Source organism: Anomalospiza imberbis, chromosome 2 (genome assembly GCF_031753505.1).
Source record: "Anomalospiza imberbis isolate Cuckoo-Finch-1a 21T00152 chromosome 2, ASM3175350v1, whole genome shotgun sequence".
Taxonomy (NCBI): Eukaryota; Metazoa; Chordata; class Aves; order Passeriformes; family Viduidae; genus Anomalospiza; species Anomalospiza imberbis.
Window position 1 is genome coordinate 78,718,737 of NC_089682.1, and position 19,166 is coordinate 78,737,902.

The window sequence follows — 19,166 nt, forward strand, 5'->3', positions numbered from 1 at the left end:
AACAATTGTTAAAGTAACTTTTTATTTTTTCCCCCCTCTCTAGCACACATCTACTGTAAGGACCTAGTTGGCATCATGGGAGAAAATTTTACTTTTCCAGTACAAATAGACCGAAAAATAGTGGAAATTATCTGGAAGAAAAACAGGGATAAAGTGGCTGAATGGGAAGAGCAAAACATACCGACATATTTTGGTCCTCTCTGCAACAGGAGTGTACTTATGGAGAATGGATCCTTGACTATAGTTAACTTGGAGAAGGATGATGCTGGCACATATGAGTTACAGTACTGGGATTCTGTGACAGATCACCACTTAAACTTCTTACTTTTTGTATTAGGTAAGTACTGGAAGAACTGCATAAAGAATGTGAACCACTCTTCACTTTAAAATATCTAGAAAGGGCATTGTATATTTGTCAAGGAATCAAACAGAAACAGAGGGGGCTGTTCATTGTCTATTTTTAAGTTGCTTAGCCACTTTGAACAAATTTTCAAAGGTGGCATCTCATTTATATGCCCATCATTACTCACCTTGGGATGACTTCTAGAATGTGTAGATGGCGCACTGCACTTTCAGGTAGACAATGAAGCTTTTTGAGCAAGCTGACCGGGTAATCCCAGGCATTATATGTCTATTAAAGATATTCCTGCAGGCATATTACACATGCCTGAATATCTGTGGTATCATCCTGTGCAGATCTACTCAGCCTCACTAGTAGTCTTTGGGAAATATATGTGACCAGTGTGTCTATTAGTCCTGTGGATGGTGAACCATGAAGACTCTTGGACTAGGAATGGGAGAACCACAAACAGGTGGTTTACAGGTCACTTTCAGAAACACATTTCTCTCTCAGGCATGTATGCACATATCCCCACACTTTTGTCTATGCACTCTTCTGCTGCTTTCATTGCTCCAGCCCTTGTCCTGTGCTAAAATTCTATATAGTTTATAACTAAAGTAATACAGAATGTTTTCTCTCCTTCTAGATTCCCTTCCAGAACCTAAAATAAGTTGCAACACCAGCGATGATGAAATTGTACTAAGCTGTACAGCAAATTTCCAGGGGTCTCTGAATTATGCTTGGAAGCTCAGTAACAGTCCACGCAGTTATCAGAACCAGGAGCTTTCCATCCCTTTGGAGAATGTTGATATTACCACCAATGCTACATGTATCATTAAATTTTCACAAACGGAAAGGAGGTCTGAAATCTCTTTGATTCAATGCCTTCCAGAAGGAAAAGGTAATAAATGTGTCATGTTGCAAACACAGGTCTAAGAGGCTTGTTTGGGAAGCAGCATGGGCTTTGTAAGGTTTCTCCTGATTTCCCAGGAAACTGAATTTAAAGAGTAAAAAGCATCAGAAATGATTTGTTGGCTAAAAGTGTGTATAAAGTTTGTGAAAAGTATGAGGATGACAGTTTGTTCCCACTGGAAAGATACTTTTTGCAGGGATCTCCACAGAATAAAACCTTTAGCTGTGACTTGATTGAGTAATAATAAGGATTAGAAGGTCTTAGAATATCTCTTCTGAACCTTCTGTCCTTATGTAATTAGTGCTAGGAACTTGTCCTCTTTGTATTGGTCTCCATGAGTTGGAGTGAAACTATTCAGCCATTTCAAGTGAGTCATCCAGCAGCCATAAGATAAAATAATTTCTCATCCAGCAAGTGCATGAGTCAACGAGCATAGTTCCTTCCTCCTTCATGGAGAGGTATAAAATAGAAAAAGAATTTTCCTCCTGTTACTTATTGCTTTGGGACAGCCTTCAGCATGAGGCTTGAATTTTTAGGGTGTCTTTAAACACAGAGTGGGAATAGGTTTGGAACCATCTGGTTTGAAGGGTGCATAAGGCAGTCCCTAACTGACAAAAGTTCTCATTTCTGTGCAAAAGTAATTGTCACTAGTAATGGTTTACTAGTACAGAATTCTTCCTTTACTGGACAAACTTGTTAGATGTGAAGTATGTGGTGGGTTGATCTTGGCTGGCTGCCAGGTGCCCATCAGGCTGATCTGTCATTCCCTCTCCTCTGTGGGGCAGGAAGGAGAAAATATGACAAAAGCCTCATGGGTTGAGGCAAGGACAGAGAGAGGTCATTTGGCCATTACTGTCACAGGCAAAACAGACTAGACTTTGGGAAAATGAGTTTAATTTATTGCCAGTCAAAATCTAGAGCAGGATAATGAAAAACAAAAGCAAATCTAAAACACCTCCCTGAAACCCCTCCTTTCTTCCTAGACTCAGCTTCACTCCCAATATTGTTACCTGAGCAGGTCTCCCTGGGCAGCACAGGGGGGTGGGCAATGGGGCTTGCAGTCAGCTCATTAATCGCTGTCCTTCCTCCTCAGGGGCAGGACTCCCCTGAACCAGTGTGGGCTCCCTCCCACAGGAGACAGCCTCCATGAACTTCTCCAACATGAGTCCTTCCCACAGGCCACAGTTCTTCATGAACTGCTCCAGTGTGGCTTCCCCACAGGGTCACAAGTCCTGCCAGCAAAGCTGCTCCAGCGTGGGTTCCTCTCTCCATGGGGCCACAGGTCCTGCCAGGAGGCTGCTGCAGTGTGGGCTTCCCATGGGGTCACAGCCTCCTTTGGGCACCCCCTATTCTGATGTGGGGTCCTCCATGGGCTGCTCCAGGGGAATCCCTAGTCCAGCACCTGTATCTCCTTCTGCACTGACCTTGGTGTCTGGTTGGGCAGATTCCCTCACATATTGTCACTCCCCTCTCCCCCTTGCTGTTGTTGTCCAGCAGTTTTTCCCTTTTCTTAGAAGTGTTATCCCAGAGTCACTACCACAGTCGCTGATAGGCTCTGCCTTGGCCAGCAGCAGATCCAGCTTGGCATTAGCTCTATCTGACATGGGGACAGCTTCTGGCATCTTCTCACAGAAACCATCAAAACCTTGCAGTGCAAACCCGATACAAGACATTTGCTGAAATTTCATTTGTTTGAAATTTGACTTAGCCTTTCATAGGCCAAGAACTGGAATAGCCATTGCCTTTCAAGTGGTGATGTGCCTTCACGGAAATGAGGTACTTAACATGTAACTATCCTGGAGATGGCTCAGGGTTTTGCTAATAACTGACTCTGGTGCATTAATTAATTGAGGTTACTTTGAAAAAAATAGCTATAAAAATATTTGGGGCTGTATCTCTACTGAACTAGTGTATCACACAGTTGCTTTTTAACTAACCTTTCTTTTTTTCAATTTTTTTTTTTAAAGGAGACAGTTCTCACAAACGACATAGATATTACCTTATTGCAGCTATTATCCTAGTAGCAGTCCTGGTAGGAATCCCAGTACTCCTGTGCAGGAAAGGTATGCATAAACTTCCTAACTGAGCTTTATGTACTTCCAGATTATACTCATCTAAGGCTCTGTAGAATGTGTGAAAATTTCTGACCATCAAGTGTTTTGTAAAAACAATAGAAGAAACAAGTCAAATTTAGGCAAAAATGAATATATTTGAAGGAAATAATGTACTGGACTTTCTTGCATTCTGACACTGGGCTCTGAGTCCTAGGAAACACTGCAGTTTTCATTTGCATGGTTCTCCTTCAGACTGGGTGTTTAATTTACATTGTGTTTCTACTAACCAAGTGTTTGTAGCCTGTCCCGTTCTTACTGGAGTGTGTTTTCACAGCCTTTTTTGAGAGCATTATAAAGCATCTTGGAGTTCTATATTTGTTTTTTGATCCATCCCTACACTGAATTCTAGTATCTTTTTTGTAAATCTGACAGTTTAGTCAGAAATAGTAATTATAGGCTATTACTGTGTATCTTTTTCTGCCACATTTTTGAATTTCTGTGTTAAATTGTCTTCTGATTTGAAAAAGAGGGGCATGCCATCTTTTCTCTTTGTGTTGGAGAGTGTCCCAAACAGGAATACATTTCTTCATCCTATGCATGCTCTGCATGGAAGATTCATGATGGGGCCACCACTTGGAGGTGGCTGCAGGGTGAAGAGTACTGGATGCATCTCCCATCTGGGAAGGACTAATTGATGATATTCTGATCAGGACATAAATAGATATATATTGCATGTGGACCTTTTGCTTTCCTGTTCATTGTCCATTTAGTTTCTGTTGGCGTGGAATCATAAACTATGTGGGAAGTCATCTCTGGAAGTTTCCTCCAACTTGCTGCTCAAAGCATGACCAACTTCAAAGCTAGATCAGGTTGCTTAAGGCCTTGTCCAGTCAAACTGTGAATAGTTTCAAGGGTGGGAATTTCCCAGCCTCTTTCAGCATGTGTTTAAGTGCTGAATCACTCTTGTAGGAATGGATATTGTCCTTATTTCTGTTAGGGATTGCCCTTTGGCAACTGGTAGCCATTGCCTCCTGTTTTTTTCTGAGAGTTCTCTGTAGTTAGTTGTAGACTGCAGTGAGCCATCATCCTCTTATCTTTCTTGAGGCTGAACAAACCCAACTGTCTCAGCACCTCCTTGCACAGCTCCTGCCCCTAGACATCTTGGTGGACATTTGCTGAATTATCTTCAGAAAGATGGTGTTTTTACATTAACTGGAAGACTAAAAGTAGAGAGAGTGCTCCACCTGTGGTGTCCTAAATATCGAATAGAGAGGAGGAATTATTTGTGTTGATGGGCTGACTACATTTCTGCTAACACAGCCCAGTATTTGGAGCCTTCTACTGCAAGGGCACATTTTTCTGAGTAATGCTGAGCTTGTTCATGCTTTCAGGTCTTTTTCTGCAGAGCTGTTTCCTAGCCAGGCAGAGGCCAGCCCCTAGTGGTCCATGGGCTGACTTAAGAGATTCAGGACTTTGTTTGCCTTTGAATAGCACATCATTTTTGCCAGCATGTTTCTCCAGGTTGTTGAATTCAATTTGAGTGGCAAGCCTGCTTTCCACCATGTCCTCTACTCTCCCCAATTTGATGTCATCTGCAAGCTTTTTGAAAGTGCCTTCTGTGTACTCGTTCATGTTGGTGGTGTTAAACAACACTGCTCTTGGTGTTAACACGCAAAGAATGTCACTCAAAACTGACCATCAGTTAGAATCAAAACAGTTCAGTTACTTCCCTTGAAACAATGAGGGAAAGAAAATAAACCTGTTATACCTTGGTAGGATAAGTATTGCACAGGTATAATCAAACAGCAGAAGTTTGATATTTTAAGTGCAAGACATATAATCAGAAATATTAAGCTCCACCTTAGATTTGACTAGATGTGTTCTGACTTGCTGTTGCAGGAGACTCATTCTGTTAATCTCTCACTGACTGTCTTTCCCTCAAAACAGTATTTCATTTTTTGTTTTTCCTCCAAGTCAAGTATTCAGTTGCATTTTCTCAGTGAAGTGTATTAGTTTTTGTTTGGGTGTTGGAGAAGGGGGATGGAATGAATGGAGGCTGTCAGCAAGTTTCCAAAGGCACAAAACTTCATTTCTGAGTAATTTCTCCAAATATTCTATTTGTGTACAGGTATAATTAAACTTGGAACAAGAAGAAGGACTGCTCAGAATAACAGTCCAGTGAATGGCTCAGGTAAGATAGTGTCACAAATGTATGGAAATCAGACTGGTGCTTGGTGTGGCCTTGTCAGTTTTTATTCTGTGTCAGTGTAGTCTTTCATTGAAGAGGTAAAGGAGTAAGTTTTCTTTGAGTGTAGTTATTTTTTTCCAGGTCATTAATACATACTTTCTAAAACAAATAAATTTCTTTATAGGAGAGCATGAGCAACTTTTCTCTGGGAACAGCCAACAACAATCTAACTCAGAGGGAGGTAAGAAACCTGTATTGGGGTATTAATGTTTCTAAACACCTGCTCTTGGTTGGAGCAGGGAGTCTGATTTGCTCTTTCCTTTTTTGCAGGGTCTGAGCTTTTGAATTGATTTTCAAAGTGTGCACATGCAGAGTCAAAATCTCACTTGAGGTCCAATATTGGATGATTATAGGGACCTGCACCTAGTGAATGTGTTAGTGGGGCTGGCAAAGTTACTGACAGTGAAGGGCCTGAGATTTTCCTGGTCAGCAGCTGTCTTTGGAGGTGAATTACCTTTCTAACAATGGAGAATTGGGGCTGGCCTCAGGATAAGGGCTGGAGAAGTGCACACTGTAGGGCAATCAGTCATTTCTCTCCTCGTCCTGTCCAGATCTCTGCCTGGGCTTCTGCTGTCCATTCTAATCTGCATTGAGGTTTTTTTGGGTTTTAGGGAGGTTTTGTTTGTTTGCTTGTGTATTTTTGTTTCGTTTTATTCTTAGTGTTTTGTTGGAGTGCTTTTGGGGTTTTTTACTTCCTTAATTTGCAGCAAGATTGTGCTGTTTTCTGGTTTCTTTTGTATTGGGTTGTGGAAATCACTCTATATAGGGAGCAGCTAAGGAAGGCGGCAACTCCTTTAGTCTGTGCCCCTTTCATAGGGGCAAATTTGGCTATCATAATCTAGCTTTAACATAGAGGAGTTTTGTTGCCAGGACTGTGGTCTGTTTTTAGGAACCAACCGAAATTAATCCCCAAGGCAGTCAAGCAGGCTGGGGAGCACAGGGTAAGATTCTTAAGAAATGTTCTGTTACCAGACCAAACAGTGTTTCAGTGGGGAATGGCCAGAGCTCCTGCCATCAGGTGGCAGGCTCACTGCCCTCTTGGACTGTTCTGGTATTGAGCTCACAGTGCCTTCATGTGGGTGCTCAGTCTGGTACCTTACATTTGTTAAAGCTGTGGTTTTCGCTCATGGTTCAGAGCCCACTGAGGTCAAGACTATTGATGAATCTGAAAGCGAGAGGATGAGAAGTATGGGTAGGAAAAGAACCTCAGTAAAGCCCCCAAAAAACCTCATTTTGGTATTGCACCTAAATTTGCTTTAGAATGTTTCTATTAAAGATATTCTTTAAGGTTTGCAAAGAGCAAGGGTTTAAAGTCACAGTGTTAGCGCAACACAGATGAAGTAAAAAAAGTAGATGCAGATTCTCTTCTCAGCTATCTCTGGCTCTTTATGGCAGATCTGTGCAGCTTTACCAATAGATCTACATCAGCAAGACTTTCATAAAGTTGTAGGTATAAATATAAACAGTGTTGGTCATGGTCTGGGACCTTAAGTGGTTGCTGGAGGGAAATTGAAATTATTGTGAGTCTTTAAGTGGCATAACGTAGTGGTTCTCAGGAATATCTTTAAAAAGTGTTATAATGAAGTTGTCACTTTAAGGCTGAGTTGCATATTTTGCAGACTACTGTGCTACCTCCATACACGTTTCTGGAAAAGGATTTCTGTTTTCTTGCAGCTGCATTTTCACACCCTGTTCATTGTGAGAATGAAGAGCCTGAAGCAGGTAATAAGTGAGATGGAGCCCTAAAACAGAGGAACATGAAGGGGGAAAGTAATTTTGCACATGGCCTTTTGTAGTCCAAGACATGTTAGCATGTCCTGAGTATAGAGTTTACTGTTCCCCTGTTGGCCTAGAAGAACCTGTTGCCTTAGGAACAGTAAATGTTGATGGGTAGATCACTAGAAGAGAAATCAGAAAGACCTGGAGGCTGTGTTTGGTAAACAGCACAGAGCAAACACCTTCTTGGGGCTTTACCTTCCCTCTTGATATGATGAGAATGATGCTGCTTTTGCCATCTGTGGGAAAAAGAACTAAGCATGGAGGAAAGATAAGAGCCTCAGCACACCAATTTAGAGATGGGATGCTTACCAGCTTACAAAATTCATATTTGGGAGATACTTCATCCAGAAATGTGCTTCTCTAAGGAACAAAGTCTGTTTTATCTTCCACTTGCTTTATGCTTTAGGAAAGTCTTTTGACTGCATTCATCAGGGAGTTAAGCAAAGCTTAAATGTGTAAATTTCAAGGAAGTTCTGGGACCTGTATTTTTAATAGAAGTTCTTTTAACTCCAAAGGGCTGCTGAAATTGAACATTATTGTTCAACTCAAGAAAAAAAGTCCATTTTTCCCCAGTCTTTTGCACTAGTGATTCATTCACTCACTAACTCTTCCACTATTTCCACAAGTGGCTGATAACAAGGGGTTGGAGAAGGCAGAAGTCTTTCCTGTAAAGGAAAAAAAATCACCAATGATTGCAATAAGGAAAAGGAAACTCAGAAAAATTCAGAAGCCCCTGGGGTTTACTGCTTATTCTTCCTGCATGTATTGTAATATGGGTATGGAACAGCTTTCTTTCATCTAAAGAAACAGGGATTGTGTAGCTGATGGTGAAGGTGTGGTGCACTGCAGGATTGTGTCATCACTTGTGCAACTGTTTCCATATACATAGACATGGGTATAGGAAAAGGAGGCTTATTTTACACCTGATTTAAAGTAGAAAGGAGGGAAACACAGAGTTCGGGCAAGAGAGAAATCAGGTCCATAGATAAAGGTTTTCCATTTGGGCACGAGATGCAGAAAATAAAGTCCTTTATTTTGTTGCAGAATAGAATGGGAACATCAGGCAGGGAAGGTCGTGCACCTCTGTGCAGTGCTGCCACCAGCACCTGGGGAACAGGCAGTCACTGCTCTAGGGATGGGAAATAGCAGGCAAGGCTATGATGTTCTCTGAAATGTGTGTACAAAGCAGTTTCAAGCAGGGCTTTTGCTGATAGCACAGTAGTACTTAACGTGCAGAGGGGAAGGTGTGCTCTGAGCCCTGGGCCTGTGCTGGGGAGGGCTGGAAGCAATGGACTGTGCTCCTGAGGGACTGTAGTTGTTCTCTGATCTCTTTTCAGACAGAGCATTGAATGAGAATGACAGGGACGTGCATGAGAAAGACAAGCAGATAGTTAAGAATGGTGTACATCAGGAAGGTAAGTGGCTGTTCTATGGAGCAGTCAGTGCTACTGACCCAGTAGGCAAACTGGCCATGATCCCTTCATAGAATCATAGAACCTGGTGAGTTGGAAGGGACACGTCAGGATTGACTCCAGCTCCTGCCCTGCAGATGACAACCCAAAAATCACACCATATCCCTGTGAGTGTTGTTCAAATGCTTGAACTCTGTCAGGCTTGGTGCTGTGACCACTTCCCTGGGAGCCTGTTTCCCCTGGTGCCCAAGCACCCTCTGGGTGAAAAACCTTTTCTTGATATCCAAACTAAACCTGCCCTGACTCAGCTTCATGCCGTTTCCTCTAATACCGTAATCGGTCATGAGAGTGAAGAGATTGTACCTGTCTCTCCTCTTCCCCACACGAGGAAGTTGTAGACTGTGGTGAGGTCTCTCGTCAGTCTCCTCCAAGCTGAACAGACCAAGTGACCTCAGCCACTCCTCATAAGACTTCCCCTTCAGACCCTTCACCATCCTCATGGCCCTCCTTTGGATGCTCTCCAGGAGCTTTTTTATATTGTTTTGCACACAGTAACCATGCAGATGGCCATGATATGAATGAAGGAGGTAAGTGCCTGGACTGTGGAGCAGTCTTTGTTCAGTGTGACTTTTGCCTAATGCCACCTAATGGGTGGCACCACAGGTGCTGAGCGCTTCCTGTGCTTGGCCTTTACAGGATGTGTGAGGGATCGTGAAGACAGTGCAGAGTCAGGAATGGACGAGAGAAGGGAGGTGTTGGATGGTGATCCCATGGGAGTGAGGCATGTTGGTCAGGGTTTACTATTGTTGCCAAACAAATGGTTCAAATCCCAGTCAGATTGTTCTTGGTCTGTCTGGGGCAGAGAGGCAGAGTGTTGTGAGGTCCAGGATTGTCTGAGTATTGCCTTTGTCCTTGCAGAAGTGACCCAGGATACAGAAGGTGGAAATGGGGGGCACCTGGACAACTCTTCCAGCTGCACTAAAGAAGGTATGTGAGGGTCAAGCTCTCTGTCTTGGGAGAGTGTGCTGACTGACACAGAGGTTGAATGTGAATAATTTTCCTTTCTTGGAAAAAAAAAAAAGGAAAAATGTAATTTTGTCTGTTATACAGTCCTTACTTGAGTGGTGTAACTGTGGGCCTCTCATACTAATTTCTGATTTTTATATTGTAGGTGAGTGGTTACCAAACCTTTTGTGATTGTCTACCACATCAGTAAAATACTTTGAACATGCACACCCAATTTATGTGTATTTATAAGTTACATACAATTATTACCATGCTCAAGTATGACATACATTATAAAACATGCACAAAATAAAGGTTTAAAATTATAATGATGAAATAAATAGTACTTAGATTTTTAAAATTTCAGTTCTGGTGCAAAAATACTTTTTTCCTGCACCACAATGGATTACCTTGTGCACACTCACGTTGGAGTCTGCTAGTGCAGATAATCCATTTAAACATTCTCAAAACGCACAGCAGTGTGAAAGCAAGTGGCACCTTACTGCTGCAGGGTTTTTTGTTCTGCCAAGTTTGATACTTCTGTTGAATTACCAGCAAAGCAATGCGTCTATAAATTCTGGTATTTGCTGAAGACAGCATTGAAAAGAGGGGTGAAAAAATCTCTGAATGTGAGAAAACAGGGATGAATGGGAGGGTGGGAAGGAGTTAAGACTGAATATAAAAAACTTGACTCTGTGATGCAGACAAAACTGCCATGAAATCAGGAAATGGACTTGGAACAATCTGCATAGCTGCAGAGGAAGGTGTGGTGTGTCGTAATAACAGAGTCAGATTCTGTTAGTTAACAATGAGTAATACTGAAAGGCAAATGAAGTAACTCAGTGTATTATTCCTGGTCCATGTGATGTGCTGCTCTGCTGGGCTAGACAGCTGTGCTCCTGCATCACCCTCAAAGGTTTAGCATGTGAAACTGGCCTGTTGGTATGGCATGCTGAGGCACCAGATGCAGCTGTGCTTGCTTTGGTTCTGTTTGCAAACCATGTGAGAACAGAACATTTTGTGTGTTCTGGGGTAGGGGGGGTATGAAACCTGATGCTTATCCTTGAAGCTGTAAAGTGACAGAACCCTATTTCATATTCAGACCCTCTCACTGTACAGACACGAGGAAATAGCACACAAACACACACACATACATACAACTGGCTTTTTGATCATGTTCTTTAGTATCATCACTAAGGTAAAGCAGTAAACCTGCTTGGATTTTAAACATACAGATGATAAAAATACTTCGGGCCTATCCTGGGACCTTGTGAGAACCAGACTAGGGACAGCTTTCTTTTTGAGAGTTGTGTACCATATGTCACCATACTCTGTTCTCCTAGACTGTCTCCTGACATCTTATCCTGGAGTGATGCTGAGCTAGAGATTAGTGGAAGGGACAGGTAATGCTATCAAAATGGGAGCAAAGACCAAAGGGCATGGTGTCCTGGCACATCCAGGTGGCTCCCCTTATAGAGTTGCTACATGTGCAACAAGGTGGAAACACCAGTGTAAGTGGGCTTGTGGGTGCTTAGTTGGAAACCAGCCTGGTTAGGGGCTGATGCACGTTTCATGTGATGAGTTAGGCTGTAGTCTTGAACTTCCTGCACTGTAACTTCCTTTGCCTTCAGTCTCCTTGTCAAATAAGAGTTGTATTTTCAATCCTCTAAAGAGAAAACTCCAAAAGCATCTGGCATTATTGTGTGGAAGAAATAGCAGCAACACATGCATGTGTGATGCATAGCTGATACTGAGATCAGATATAAAATATTTGAATAGAAGTGGTGTCTTAATTGCCTGATTATGTGATCCAAAGTCATGGAGTCAGAACACCTTCACAGGTTACCAGCTGCTTAGCAGGTGGCTGGCAGTAAATAAGAAATGTTTTAAATGTGGTCCAGTTGCAGAGGAATGTGCCTAATCATAAACAGATAATTTGGGTAAAATGATCATAGGCTATCATATACCATTGGTCATGTACCTGCTCTAACTGGATTGTTACGAGTCATGTGAAAGTGTCTTGGTCACAACACCTCATTAGTATTTAAAGCCTGCAGTATTCTCATGGAGCTAGTTCAGTTTCTAGAAGAAAAGATATAGAAATTTACCTGTGTGCTTTTCTTATTCTTTTGTTTCAGATCCTAAAGCATAAGCAAATAATTGCTTTGTTGCCCAAACAAATATGGAAGAGAAGCAGTAGAATTCAGTGATGAAGGAGGTGCTACCTTTTCCCTTGAAGGGCTTCCACAAGCAATGAAGTTGTCAGAGTTTCATCAAGAAGCACTTTAAAGACAGGCTGAACTGTTTCCAGTGCCTATTTTTCTGTCCTCAGGAAAAACAGCCTCCTTTTCTAGTGATACTATGTGAAGACAAATAGGCCAAATCATGGACAAAATCTTTGAATTGTTGTATATGATTTTAACAAACCATATGGTTCAACATTTAACAAACCTTATGGTTTGTTATATGGTTTGTTTTATAGTTTTGTTTTTTTTTTTTACTAACACACTAAAGCCTCTTTGTAGTTGATATTTAGAGATTTACAAAGTTTTATATATTTGCATGAATGTGGACAAATCAAAAACTGATCAGCTTTCACTTTTTTATCAGTGCCTTTTTACAGTCAGAAAAAAACCTTCATCCTTCAGCAGGTCCAGATGGGTGGAAGTTTGCATTTTCTAGTCTTGGTTCTGGACAAAGCTATGTCCTACAGTTGCTAGATGCCTGGCAAACTGATCATGTCCTGACACTGGTTCATTCTGTGATAAAACTACATTTCAGCTTGTTGTTGCACTGAAACAAAGGTGTTATTAACAGCAGATTTGGGCTTTTCCTAAAGCTTTTTATATTTTTTTGAACTTTTAGGACTTTTTAAGCCTTTGCACTTCATATTTTTCTAAGAATGTCATCTCACTTCTACTCATTCCTAGGAAATAATAGTATGTTTTAAAGTTGCTTGAGACTAGAACAAAAACTTGAAAACGGAGGTTGTGTATATAATGAAGTTTAAAAAGAATCAAAAAGAAAAACACCATGCATTAATGTTTTCAGAACATCAAGCTATGGAGTGTTTTTCATTATGTTTACATGCTGGTTGTTTATGAAAGTTGAAAGCCAGTTTAGTTCATTTTGAACATGGTATGTGTAAAGAATCATGAAGGTTTGACACTGGTAACCGGAGATCAGAAGCTTCAGGTTTCCTCTGGTTTCAATTTATGCTCTTTCCACTCCCACAATTTCTTCTTCTATTTGCAGCTGTACTGTACAAGTGTACAGTTTGAACACTGTACAAACATTCAAAAGTCACTTTTGGTAGGATTAGACCTTTTATGTCTACTGCTCTCTGTAAATATTTGTAATTTATTAAAAAAAATACTCAAGATGTAAAAAAACTTTGTCATGTATTTTTGTAATGTATACATGCATTTTTTTATTTAACCTTAAAAGTTACTAACTGATCCCCAAAATAATCTTAACCAAAGTGATATATTTTATATGGGTTTTTTATTTGTTTGTTTGGTTGATGTGTTTTGGGGGGTCAGTATTCCTGACCCAAGTGTCCTTCTCCTTTCCACCTTCAAAAAATTTCTCAGGATAATTCTGTCTGCTTCTTAATAAATTTTTAACAAGTCTCCACACAAAGATATCCTTTGTTGTGGTTATCATGGTAAAAGTAAACCTGTAGCTTGTTTGCCTGCTTGGGCAGAGTCTTACTTTCTGTTATTAATGTGAGAAATAATAGTAAAAAAATGATTGGTGGCACTGGCTGAAACTGCTCCCACAAACTATACCAGTTTGTGTCATGGTCTCCGTTCATGGCATGCAATTTCATGCTAAACAACACAGAAAGGACTCATATAGTGTGGTTTTGAAAATTCTTTGACACCTGGTATAACTGACATTGTTGCCAAAGCAAGAAGCAGCAGCCTTCAAAAATAGTAAGCAGTTGTGGTAAATTAACCACAGTGGCTGGAAGTCTTCAGAATAGTTTGTGGAATTTTGGAACTTGATCAGAGATACCCATTTACATGGCAGGCTGACATAGGACCAAGAACTACAGGCTCTACAGTCTCTCACTGCCAGCTTTCACCCTTTTACCTTGCACAGGTTCTTCTATGCATGAGAAATTTCTGGTAGAAGTGCAAACTGCAGTTTTCAAAGCAACAGTGAAGCTTTTTTTTTTTATTTGGTATTGTTTTTTTCTTTGGGTTTTATATGGGGTAGATTTTGGGGGTTTTTTCCCCTATAAGGATGTGAAGTCAGACATTTGGGAGAATAAATACACCTGACTTCCCGCTGGTTTTGGTGACAGTATTTGCAGTGCCATTCTCTATGTCCTTCTCTTCAAATGTCTCCTCAGTAACTAAAGAAGAATAAACTTTGTCTTTCTGTGAAAAGCTTGTGTCCAATTTTACTTTCCAGTGAATGGAAAAATAGGCAGTTTTCAATAGCAGAAAGTAGAAGCTCACTTGAAATGCAGTTATTTTTGGCCTGTGAACAACTTGAACCCAGGAAATGCTGATTGTATTCCAGGAAGTGAGCCTGCCCTCCAACATCCCTGATGCTGGTGGTAAGACCTGTTTTTGCTAATAAGCAAACTCACAGTGAGTAGAAGCGGCTGCTAAGTACTTGTGCTCACAAGACACAGCCTGACTGATTCCTTGGTCCTGGCTCTTTATGCTAGTTTTAACCTATGAAAGCAGTGCCTACAGGAGATGTTGCTTCTAATTAATCCCAGAATAAATGAGATCAGAGCTCGATATCTGCTGTAGAGCTGAAAGTGTGGATTTTGGTCACAAAACTCAACCCACAGTTGTGCAGGCAGCTTTGTGTTGTAAAGCAAACACACTGTGCTGGATCTGTCTGTGCTGTTTGAAAAGTTGCATCTTCCACACATTAGCATTGGCGGTGCAATTGTTGGGAACAATCTCTTACAGATTCCAGTGTGAAAGCAATCCTGTGAGTTAAGACAGCCTTCATCAGTGCCTAAGAGATAGCTTCATACGGAGCTGCATGAGCAGAGGTGAGAGGATTAGCTTCCGGGAGCAGGACTGCAGCAAAAGCTCGGAGCAGCAGGACCACCAGCAGGCAGCGTGGTTGCCTTGTGAGCTGACTTGTATCTGTGCCTTATAACCACGGACTGATTATGCCTGGCAGACTGCAAGAAGGTGACGCACACCATGTGTGGCATCCTGCTGCTGGAACACAGGTTTGCAATACTCTTCAAGCAGTAGCAGTGTCATTTAGGGATACCCAAAGCAAAAGGGCGAGGTGAGCGTGTCTGCTTGACGGTCTCTGGGTGCAGCTTGAACTGTGGGGCAGGTACAAGGACATGAAACATTTTTAGGGACCCTAATGAGCATGTAGCAAAATTTTGAGGAACTTTGCCTTAGGCATGACCTCAAGGGAATTTTCCTCCTTAAAAGGTGGTGAGTAGGGTTAATTGTGGGCTATCATGTTGGCCAGTGTGGCTTAGCAAGTGCAGTCATGGGAGAAACCAGTGTATCCTGTGCTCAAGGACACATTTAAATTTCTAATCTACAAAGTTTTATATAAAAAATGCAGCTGCTTCTTCATCCCTGTTGGATATCTGAAGATATGCTTGTGGGTCACAAACTTATAAATTTTTTCTATCAGCTGTGCCTCTCTACCAAAAAAAATTAATTCCTAGCCTTATAAGTTGCAAGTTTCTTTCCAATTTAGGACATGTTTTCCTCTTCTATCATATCCAGTTATATTTGTTTACCATTGCTTTTCACTGGGGAGTATCAGTGTGCTTCAAGTATGCAGTTTGGATCCTCTTTTGCTTCCTGGGGAAGAGAGGGGAGAAAAGAGTGTAGAGTTGGAGCAGGAAGAAGGAATGTAAATGAACAGAATGATCAGTGATTGGTGGGGGTAAGTGCAAAGAAGGTCCAGAAATTCTGTGCAGAGTACTGCAAAATAGATGATTTTAGGGTTACAAGGATAAATTAATTCCAGAATAACCTCTTTTAATGCTGGCCTTATACTGGAGTAAACTGTGTCTTGCAGTCCTGACAACACAGGAGTCATGCATTTCCACTGATGCATTCTCTTCTAGCTCTGGTTGAGAATTACATTTTCAGATGTTTCACTTCCAGTTGCAAATTCTCAGTTTTAAGCAAATGTTAAGCTAAATTAAACAACTAATTTAACTAAACTAATCACCTTGATGTTGGTGGTGGTGTCTCTCATTTAAGCTGGAGGATTGTCTCAGAGAGACAACACTTGAAAAAGAGGCAAGAAGCTTTATGTGCCAGAATGGCAGCCTGAAGCTCTGTGTGTCTGGGTGACATTGCTCTGCTGGGGCAGGACTTAGGCCCAGCAGTGCAGGAAATTATTCCCAGCTTCTCTTTGCTGTGTGGAGTGTGAAGCTTCCCAAGGAAGGGCATTGATTCAGAGGGAGAGAAAAAGGCTTCTTGAGATTAATCACCTATGGATTAGCTGTTTTGCATTAAGAGCTGTAGGAGGCAGATTGATGTCCAGTTATTCAATGGGCATTTGGTGACTGTGAGGGTGATTTGCCATGTGGGATGGTTTGTTGTAGATGTTTTCAAGGGCCAATAGAGTTGGTTTTTTACCCTAGAGAAATTAGAAATTGGTGAAGACATTCAATATTTTAACTTCTCTTTAGGACATCTGAAAGAGGAACCTGTACTTGGGGAATTGATCTCACCAATATCATCTGGATTTTGGGTAATGCAAAGCCAGCAGGCAGGATGGGCCAAAGCTTGGATTTAATAAGAAAACTATAAGGAACTGGCTGTGGGACTTTGAGGTTGAAGGCCTTTGGGGTTGAGAGCCAGCCCATGGGGGTGGGGGCCTTGTTCCCTGTGAAAAGATGTTGTGACTCAGGGATGCTGCAGATCACATCTCCCTTTGCATCTACTCTGAAGTGTGCCAGGGTCCTGGGAAAAGCTGCACTGGCTTCCAGTGGTGTGGACCTGGTTGGTTCCTGTGGCCAACCTAACAGGCAAAAAGGTCATGGGAAACAATACTTAATTTGGGATCGCTGTTATATGATCTCCAAGTAAATAACTGTATGGAATGTAGTCAGACTACAGTTCTCAGGCCCCATCATGGCTCTGAACCACGAGTTTTGCTGAACAGCACTGATTAAGTATGAAAGTCCTCTGGTCAACTCGAGTATATTAACCAGAACTCATGAGATGCTTTTTCTAATCACTACAGTGTCACAGTGGTACCATGCATATGGTGATTTGGAACATTGTAATCACTAGTAATGTGCTCCACATTAATAATTATTTATTATCTGGTTGTTTTTCAGTTCTGTCTTTCTGAAGCCAAATAAATTAGAACAGAAGTTCATTGCAGTACCAAAGTCAAACACTGAAAGACTAGAAATTGCTGAATTCAGTACTTTCTGCAGTCTTCCCTTATTCCCCCAGTTCTCAAAATATACTTTTATTTTCAGCAGATTCCTGTTGTTGGTAGAAAAATTATGCTTCAACATTTCATTTGATATTTTGCATTAACTTTGTGTAACCCACAGGCTTTTGTGCATAACCTGAGATGTACTTTTAAGTAAGTCACTTTCTTTCAGATATTCTTGAGTTGTAAGTTTCATATCATAGCATATGACCATTTCCCAAGCTGGAGTGGATGTGGGGTCCTTCCATCTTCTGAGACAGTAGGACAGCTCAAATTTGTGCAGTTGCCAGTTCAACACAGACATTTGGCCAGTGTTTACCTTAAATACATATTCAGCTGAATGTTCTGGTTTATGTACAGCATGGGAGAAGCTCAAACAGATGTGCAGATAACATCCAGTTCTTCAGAAAGGCATTTAGCAGCCTTATTGTTGTTTTTGTCTGCCTGCCCACCTCCCACCTATATCTGCCCTGCTCATGTTGAGGATGTAAAATGTCAAACTGAGAGTTCAAGTGCAGCAAAACAGCAAACAAAGGTGAATAATGGGAAATCTCTACCTGAGGCAGCCCCACCTGCCATCAGTGGGAAAACATGGGTCCAAGAGAGAGTTTGCTGTACTGTCTCTGGAAGACCCATGAAGATGGATGCAACCCTCTGCCATTACCATTCTTAGCCATTTTAAACTCCTGCCTTAGGAGTAGAGCTCTGTGTCTCTGTGTCTTTGTGTATGGAGAGATGTGTGTCATTACCTAGAAGAACTGTGCACTTTGGGGGGACAAAATTCCAATCTTCTGTTTGAACTCTATTTTCCCTCATAATATAAGTTCAGGAATTACAAGATACACTACCTATTTTCTTTTGTTCATATCTAAATTGCCTCCAGATCCTCAGGCTGAGGATGGATTCCAGTTTAATACCTTGTTATACACGTGTGACGGTGGCATAAGAGTGCTACATTATTTCTATAGACATAATTACTTTTTAATTTAATATTTTTTGTATTTTTCTGTTTATGAGCATGCAAGACACCACCTCTGTGATCAGAGCTGTTTCACCCACAATATCACCCACAATATTTATTTGACCAGCATGTCATAAGAACAGTAAAACAACAGTGCCTTTGGCAGCTGTCTCACCCAGCCTGCACAAGTGGCATTGTTGCTGTTTTGAGCATGTTTCTGTATGGCAAATGAGGCAGACTTTTCAAAAGCTCTAAGTGTTGTGAAGTGCCTTATGTTCCCAGCATCCAACACCAAACAGGTTAAGGATCTTGTTGGGATGACACTGTTGAGAAGCTGAACTGTTACAGGGAATTGCATTGTCAAGACAACATCAGTTATACAAAAATAATAAAGTCATCAGTTACGTTGTGACTGGCTTGAAAATCATAAAACTTTAATGAATAAAGACAAAAAACAGTGTGGGCTGGAGATCTGATAGAAGTAAATACCAGACTGATTTACAAAATTAGGACAGCTTGTTTGCAGCACGTGGGAACTTGGATGGCAGAATTCTGGCAGAAGCACGGCAGAGCTGGACACACACCTCTTCCCTAGAAATGTTTTCCTGAACCTGACTACAACTTTGTCCACTGTGGAAATATTTTCAAGTGCTTCTGCTATGACTGGCCAGCAGGCACCGCTCTAAGATCAGCAATTGCTTGGCTGCTGTGGCATTTGAAACAGAGCTGGTCACAATCCCTTCCAGTTTCCTTTTATGGGGGAATGGTGTCCTAATAGCTCAAGGCACCAGTCTGGAGTGTATTTACCTGCTTCCTGACCTAGGGAAGGGGTTGCCACAAGATTTACACTTGGTTACTGCAGGCAGTTCTTGGACTTCTCCTGGGTTTCAGGATACATAGAGATAGCAATGAAGCATTGCTGGAAGGTAGTTGGACAGGAGGGAGGTAATTTTAACGGGTGATTATTATATGCTTTGTGTTTGGAGGTTTCTGGAGGAGCTACCTGCAAAGGACTGGAAAAACAGATTTCCTGAGGAAAGGCTT

General features: G+C 41.4%; 1 protein-coding gene across 3 annotated transcripts; it reads left to right on the plus strand.

The window, feature by feature from the left end:
- Nucleotides 1-14,241, plus strand: CD58 (CD58 molecule). Of its 3 annotated transcripts, XM_068181960.1 has the most exons (9): nt 1-337; nt 987-1,241; nt 3,221-3,316; nt 5,436-5,498; nt 5,680-5,736; nt 7,230-7,277; nt 8,672-8,749; nt 9,665-9,733; nt 11,890-14,241. In XM_068181960.1, exons 1-9 carry the CDS (start codon nt 76-78, stop codon nt 11,901-11,903), a joined length of 942 nt encoding a protein of 313 aa, XP_068038061.1. In that variant the 5' UTR covers nt 1-75; the 3' UTR covers nt 11,904-14,241. The 3 variants fall into 3 exon arrangements, with proteins under 3 accessions (XP_068038061.1, XP_068038062.1, XP_068038063.1); XM_068181961.1 differs by lacking the exon at nt 7,230-7,277; XM_068181962.1 differs by lacking the exon at nt 3,221-3,316.
- The last annotated feature ends 4,925 nt before the right edge of the window (nt 14,242-19,166 follow it).